Source organism: Loxodonta africana, chromosome 7, assembly GCF_030014295.1.
Source record: "Loxodonta africana isolate mLoxAfr1 chromosome 7, mLoxAfr1.hap2, whole genome shotgun sequence".
Taxonomy (NCBI): Eukaryota; Metazoa; Chordata; class Mammalia; order Proboscidea; family Elephantidae; genus Loxodonta; species Loxodonta africana.
In genome coordinates this window covers 122,801,770-122,809,781 of record NC_087348.1, presented here as the reverse complement: position 1 = coordinate 122,809,781, position 8,012 = coordinate 122,801,770, and the positions used below count along the sequence as shown (strand labels likewise).

The window sequence follows — 8,012 nt, the reverse complement described above, 5'->3', positions numbered from 1 at the left end:
ACAGGAAAGCTCAGAACTGAAACTTGGGTCTACTTTACCACGTTGTTTTTAATGCACCGCAGTATATTAGTTTCATTAAGCATTTCCTGGTGATGCCTACCAGCTTTAAGACAGGGAAGAAGCTTCAGGGGAAAGGTCAGGCTACCCTGGACAACCAAAGACTGTCACTCAGTCGAAAAAAACACATTTCTCCTATTCGCTGCACAGACGGAGTAACTTTGCGGCACCTCAGGCGAGCCGGGACCAGCCAATGCCACGCCCCTCCCGGCAACCGGCTTTGCGCCTTGCGTCACTTCCGGCCATGGGCGATTCACATCCGGGTTATGCTAAGCTTCTTGCTCTTAGAGTCTGACTGGTGGAGTGCCGCACTGTCTGCGTTATCCTCTCCTGACGAGACGGAACCGCAGTGTCTACCGGCGAGGAGCCACCACTACACTAGGCAGAGAAAGACAAGAAGGAGACCTGGCAGTGAGTGGTGGCCGCACTGGGCCACGCTGGTGGCGACTGGAGACTCTGCTCCTCCGCCTGCTGCTGTTTCTGGCAACCGTGCGCCAGCCCTGAGGGGCCTCCTGTGGACAGTGACCCCCTTCCCCGGCTCCCCTGCCCACCCTGCCGGGGAGGGCGGAAGATGCCCGTGAAGAAGAAGAGAAAGTCCCCCGGGGTGGCAGCGGCAGTAGCGGAAGACGGAGGCCTCAAGAAGTGTAAAATCTCCAGGTACCACCTCCCCCCACCCCTCAAGCTCTCCCCCTTCCTCCTTTGGTGGAGAGCTGCTGGAGAAGGAGGCGGGCCAGACCTTCGGGGCTCGGCGGTGAAGAAGTGAGGCCCCTCTGGTCCACCTGGGTGGTAGATGCAAAACACGGCGAGTCTCCTCTCCCGACCTCGTGTTCGCACGTGTGTGCGTCCTCGCGTTCAGGGAGGGGCTGGAAGAGCCGCCCCATATTACAGTCTGCCAGCGCTGGGGGGTGGGACATAGGGATGCGTACGTGAATTGCATTTTCCCCCTGACCCTTACTCCTTCAGTTCTTCTCCGTCTTCTTACCAGCCCTTGAAGTGAGTACAGATCGCCGGAAGGGCCACTTTGAGAATTTCTTTACATAGCATGTAAGAAAAAGAGCATAGCTTTAGGAATCTTGACAACTGCCGGGGGAATGATAGAAAGGAAAACTTCCTATGCTATATATTGAAAGCCAAATTTAATATTTGAAGGGACCCAACCCAGTCGATCCCAGCAGGAGGCTCTTAAACTGTGTAAAAGTCCCATTCTCTGGAGGTATCAGGGCCTCCACCTGTGCCAAGTCGCTATATATAGAGCTAGAAAGGCTCTGCATGCATTCGGAACACTGATAGCTCTCAATATAAATATTAATAATTTGAGAGCTATTGTGCGTCCTCTTGGAGATAAAGAAGACAAAACAGCTGGGGTTTATAGCTTATTGATCCCATTGTAGCATATCATTGAGGCATCAGCAATATTGTATGCTGCGAAAGAGTCATTGTAATTTAGGTGTGAGAAGTGATTTTTTATTTTAATTTTCTTATTGTGTGTCTTTGACTATATCAGTGGTGGACACTTAATGTGACAGCTGCAGATGTTACCGTTAAAAGGTAGACAGTAGCCAGCATTATAAGGAGGAAATAATGATAAAGCTCTTCTTAAAGAGAGATCTGTTTAAAATGTAAGGTAGATGAGTTATTTAGTCAGCATTTTCCTTTTTGTAATTGGTTGAGTTTTTATCTTCCATCACTGTGTTTTGGTGAAGGAGCCTAAGAGTATATCTTGGGCTATTAATGTGAAAGATGATGCTTTTTTTCCTTATATTTCTTGATAACCTCATACTGGGATTTGACATGATTATTAGCTCATATTTTTATGAAACATGCAAATTAGTTTTTCCTATTGCTGTACCATGTGACCATTTTAAATGTATAATGGATCAAAATTATTTAGACAGTTGCATTTTCAGATATTCAAAATGGGGCAATTACGCCTAGTATCAAAATGTAACCAATGGTAACAGTAAATCTGTAATTTTTTTAGTTATTTGGGCATCATTTATTTGGGGGAAAAAATGAATATATTTAAAACATTTTAAGTTAACACATTAAAATAATTGGGCAGTCAATATTACTACAGCTCAGGTGATACATTACTTGATTGCAAAAATTCTAGCATCTCTGTTTCATTGTGGTATTGTAATTGAGCTCCTTGAGAAAGGTTCTTCTCAGAAGTCCATTAAATCCTGGAAGCCATTTATGAATTTTCCAATCTTAATGATCAAAATATGGCCTAAAAATAAACAGATTGGGATTTAATACCTTTGGCCCAATTATTTGGACTCTTACTAACTTTTAGAGTTTTGGGTTTTTTGTTTTTTTTTTTTTTAATCTGTGAGCCTTAATTATACTCTTAGGTCCTAAATCATTTATTTTAAAACTCCATCTAAGTTTGGCAGGTGGTAAGTAAATATATATATACACATATATATATTTGGAATATTGATTTATTAATTATCAGAATATACTTTGTAAGATTTTGGTTTCCAAGTGTTTGGAGTATATCTATTATGTACCGAAATAATTTCCATGAAAATCAGTATCGGGAAAAGATTTACACTTTACCAGCTATCAGCCTTGGATTGGGACCATTAGGTAGAATTTCCGTGTAGCCTTTTGAAATGTGGGAAAATGATATTAGTTGATATTTTTGGAATTTGATAATGAGCAAAGTAGCATTTGGGTTTTGTTAGCCAGAAATTCTTATGTTTATAGGCAGTTGTTCTAAATTACAAATACTGAAGAACTCCATTTTTTTTTCCCTATAATACCAACTGTTAAAAATATGTACATATTTAGTTTGAAATAGAGTGGTTCATACTGAACTTAGGAACCTTAGCGGCACAGTGGTTAAAGCGCCCAGCTGTTAACTGAAAGGTTAGCAGTTCAAACATACCAGCCACTTCGCGCAGTCTACTCCCATAAAGATTTATAGGCTTGGAAACCCTATGCCCTGTAGAGTTGCTATGAGTCACAATCAACTTGCGGCACTGGGTTTGTTTTTTGGGGGGTTTTTTTGGATATTGAACTTAGCTTCTCAATAAGAATTGAGACCTGATAAAAATGTTAGGCATTTGTGTGTTTTCTAAGCTATTGCAGATCCCAACCTCCTGCTAGACTGATAAGTGGAGAAGAACATTTTTCAAGCAAGAAGTGCCTGGCTTGGTTTTATGAGTATGCAGGTAATGAAATTAATGTAAGAAGATATCAGTCATAAGCCTTATAAAGTATTTCATTCATTTAACAAGTTATTAATTGCAGACACGGTATGTTAGTGCTGTGTGCTGCAATTGGGGTCAAGACAGCGTTGCAGGTAGGCTAAGAATTTGGTGTCTTTTCATGCTGATATTTCTTGAAATATATATTCAGTATATAGTGGGAGAGGCAAAACTCATTTACTATTAATAAACTTTGTAAACTGAGAGAGAGTAACAGTTTACATCTGTTGGCTAAAATAGAATATTCCGGAAAACACAGAGTAAGTAATAAAACATTTTCTATTTTATATAGTTTTTACTTTTCAATATTCTTTTGAAATTTTTCTGAACTAGAAACTAACATTTCTGAATCATTTTTGGGAGATATAGTAAAAGATTTAAAACTCAGATAAATCATTGCGCAGTACATTCACCTGTTTAATGATTGTCATTCAGCCATTCAGTTCTACTAAACCCGTTGCTGTCAAGTCGATTCCGACTCATAATCACCCCTATAGGTCAGAGTAGAACTGCCCCATAGGCTTTCCAAGAGGCAGCTGGTGGATTTGACCTGCCAAGCTCTTAACCGCTGCACCACCAAGGCTCCATGAGTGTGGAGGAATATATAACCCAGCCTCAGAAGTGTCAGGGAAGGCTCCCTGGAGAAGCTGACTTAACTGTCAGGGGTGGAAAGAAAACTGAGGCCCAGAGTGGTGTTGCATCTTCCAGGTGAAAATCAAAACCAGGGATAAGGCTGAAGAGTTAAGCAAACATAGGAAAAAGAACACATTTCCCATTTACTACTAATTTTTCATAAGCAGATAGGAAATGTTTTTGTTCCTTTAGAATGCTTTTGGTCTTGTGGAGTTAGTGATATTAAAGCTTTCCCCTTCCTCCTGCCTGCTTTTTCTTTTTCCTGTCTCTTACATGCCTCCCTGTTTTTTTTATTTGTTTTCTTTTCTTTTTTAATCACTATAATTCTCAGAATCTTGATTTAAAGTAAAACAGTATTGGTAGTCATTGCCTTATATTTTAGTGCTAAATCAAGGTAGGGTTTGACATATGCCCTGAACTTGAAGTTCAACTTGAAGCGAGCTGTATGGGAAGTGAGACTATTTGGGAGGGCAGTACCTTTGCTTTTGGGATCAGCTGGGTGATCCCAAAAGTATAACTTAAAAAATTATTTAGTAACAGAACAAAGATTCTTTCTAGACCAGAAAAAAAAAAAAAAATGCTATTACTGGCATCCCAAGGCAACCACTAACCCAATTTAAATGAAGGGAATTCACTTTCTTATTGACCTCCATTTAAAATGTCGACCCATTATTCAAGATGCGGGTTTTACTGGAACGCATGATATGGAATCAAAAGGTCATGGAGTTCATTTATAAAGGTTACTAAATACCATAGAAATAATTAGTAGATTTTTTTTTTATCTCATATTTACTTGTTTTACCTCTCCTAGGGACTTTCCTGGAGCCCTGGTGGGGCAATGGTTAAGACCTCAGCTGCTAACCAAAAGTCAGCAGTTCAAATCCACCAGTCACTCTTTAGAAACCCTATGGGGGCAGTTCTGCTCTGTCCTGTAGGGTTGCAATGAGTCGAAATCTACTCAGCAGTAATGGGTTTGGCTTGGTTTTGGCTAGGGACTTTCCTGGGTAGTATAAAATTAGTTTAAAAACATTAGCAAATAAAAGTAATTAAATTTTTTTTCCTACATTAGCATTTTTGTAATAGCCAGCATCATAATTGCGGCCATTTTTTCTGGAATTGTGCTAATTACATCAGTTTTTTTATGTCGCTTTTTCTTATGACCATTGTGTTAGGTAGGTGGTGTTATTCCCATTTTATAGATGACAGAACTGAGGCTTAGATTAGGTAATTTGTCCAAGGTTATAGAACGACAAGAGCCAGGATTCAAACCCAAGTCATTGTGACCGTAGAGCCCATAGTTTTAACCAGTACTGTCTTGTAATGTTTATTTTTAACTTAAGGCTGTGTACGTGAAGAGGCACTTGAGGTAACTTATGTTCTGTGAATCATTAAACGATTCATTCAGTAAATATTTATTAAGTACACTTGGGTGTCTGACACTGTGTTCTGGAGATATAGTAGTGAAAAATTCAAACAAGAAAGATCTCTGTCTGACCTCGGGGTCTTGTCTTCTAGTGGGAAAGATAGTAAACAGATAAGTAGGCAAGATAATTACAGACTGTAGGGCTCTACAAAGGTAATAAATATGGGAGGTTCAGGGATATGATTAATGAATATTGGCGGAGAGATGGACTTTTAAATAGAATGATTAGTCTCTGCACTTTGGGCAGAAACGTGATTGACAAGGAGCAACCAATTGTTTGCCAAATATACAGTAACTGTTTCGCCTTAAAATGGGATGTCCCTATTAAAATGGAAACAATAATTGTGCCTACTGAGGTAATACATGTAAAGCACTTGGCTTAGTACCTGGCATATAGTCACGTTAGCTATTGTTATTAAGGAAACCCTGGTGGATTAGTGGCTAAGTGCTATGACTGCTAACCAAAAAGTCAGCAGTTCAGATCCACCAGGCACTCCTTGGAAACTCTATGGGGCAGTTCTGCTCTGTCTTACAGGGTCGCTATGAGTCGGAATCGACTCGACTGCAATGGGTTTTGGTTTATTGTTATTAAAAGAATAATAGCATCGTAACATCTGATGGAGTAGTCGTGCATTTTTACGACAGTGTTCCAAAATCAACAGCTACTCTTACGTCGCTATTGTTGTAGGTGCTGTGTCATTGATTGAGCACCCCTGCTCTGCCCAGCATGTGCTATTAACAAAGGGATGGTTTTAGGCCCTGCAAGTATAGTAAGACTTCTCATTCTTGAGTAATATTTAAATTAACAAAGATTCATTAATGTACTGGGCATATGAGTAAACAAAAACAGAGAGAGTGGAGGGACATTTTTAAGTTCTTACAAAGAATCAAAAAATAAGGTTAGAATTGCATAGTCCTAATATAGTACCTGGCTAGTAGAGTGAATGAAATCATTTCCATAGCTTTTTAAATTTAAGACTTAGAAAGTTATATGAACCTGTTCTCATCCTAAGGATACTTCTGAATACACACAAATATTTGTTTAGTGAGTGGAAACCTGGTTGCCTGAGAGAGTTAGTTAAATTTGACTCCAGAGGTTTTACCCAAGAAGTAATTTTATTGGAATGGCATGGTTCAAAAGTATAATTATGCAGTCAGGGAAAGGACATTGGTGTAGGCATTATGCTAGTCTTAAATATGTTATTGTTGATGTTGCTTTGGGAAAGTCACTTAACGTTTATAGACCTAGTTTATATAAGATCTTATATATATTTGTGTTTATATAATGTAATTTAACTTTGTTCTAATCAAATATTAATTACTAATTAAAATTGATTTTTCCCAGTTTCTAGAGGGGGCTACATTTTATGATAGTGACTGATATTCCTTGACATAGCTCTTCACCTTTCTCTTCTAACCAGTAATGGCAGCTTTGAGGACAAGCGTGCTTTCTTATTGCATTAGAGAGAGATTTAGAACATGTTTCTGTTATGCCTTAAAAACAACTTTGTTTTCCTCCATTAAACTTTATTTGATTTTTATTTTTATGCAAGCAACATATTCCAAAATAGAAATGATAAGCAGCAAAAGATACATACTCAGTTATTTTTTAATAGCTTTATTGTGTACGTTCTCATTTAAAAAATCCCCAGAATATATTAGAAAGGAAGTCTCCTGAGATTACCATCCTCTTCACCGTTTACCACCGCAGTGCATTGTTAGTACATATTTAAACCTAATGACAATTTACCATTTTACACAAGAAGTGAAGGAAAAAAAAAAGGTTTTGGTTTCAGACCATGTGTTAACTTCCTCAAGGCGTCCTGGATCACATCTCAGGCAGCAAGGTGTATTGACCAGATACTGAATGGCTACGTTCTTTTAATCGGAGAAACCCTAGAACTTTGGCTTCGTGTTGTACTGATGACCTTATACCATCTGAGCAGCCTTAGTCTAGTCTGATTTATAAAGCTAGAGCACTTTTAGCCCTTAAGAAAGGAAGCAGGCTTCTCCTGTTATTTTTAACTATAATATTTCAAGACAATATTTTCAAAAGGCCACAGTGGCAAACGTTTTTGTCGTATTTCATATTGTTATAAAATTTGTTTTAGTCTTACACAGTCACAAAAGAGACTTGGCGCTGATATAATTATTGTATTTGGGGAATCTGATAACAAAAATACGATAATTGATGTATTGAGTTAAATTTAGTGTTTCTAAAAGTAAGAAATAAGAAATAGGCTAAGTACAGTTTGTTAACTTGGGGGCAGATAAACCAATTGAGGGATTAAACTTTTGTTCCTACTGTACAGTGACAACTAATACCTTGCTGTCTATTTTAGAACCAAGATGATAAGGAAAGTACCTCCTCCTGGAAATGGAATGTAGTAATTTCCTTAAGTTATTGTTTTCATTCATTATTTCTTTTTTCAAGAATTAAATTACATTTGTGAATATTTCAAAAGGGTGAATGACCTTCTGTTTTAGTAAGTAAACAAATATTCTCCTTCGATTACTGTCTTGACCGTGGTATTGGCACATTCTGGTAGAACAAGAAGCTCCGTACTTCTTAATCAAGCGTCTTTGTGTTGCTGCATTGCCAAAAGCTTTATTCAAAGCACACTCTCAGTGAATTTTTTTTAATAGATAGGTTCAAGTTATTGTACAAACTGGTGATTGGTATT

The 8,012-nt window shown here is 38.4% G+C and overlaps 1 protein-coding gene across 3 annotated transcripts in view; it reads left to right on the top strand.

Moving 5' to 3' along the window:
- Nucleotides 1–340: 340 nt before the first annotated feature.
- DCUN1D5 (defective in cullin neddylation 1 domain containing 5) overlaps nucleotides 341–8,012 on the top strand; it is a 29,211-nt gene continuing 21,539 nt past the window's right edge. The window contains exons 1-2 of one of the 3 annotated variants that reach the window (XM_003415668.4): nucleotides 341–714; nucleotides 3,145–3,236. In XM_003415668.4, coding sequence (XP_003415716.1) covers nucleotides 629–714; nucleotides 3,145–3,236 — 178 coding nt within the window. In that variant the 5' untranslated portion in view covers nucleotides 341–628. Of the gene's footprint in view, nucleotides 715–3,144; nucleotides 3,237–8,012 lie in introns of those variants that run through there. The other 2 variants (XM_064288853.1, XM_023554742.2) reach the window with 2 other exon arrangements.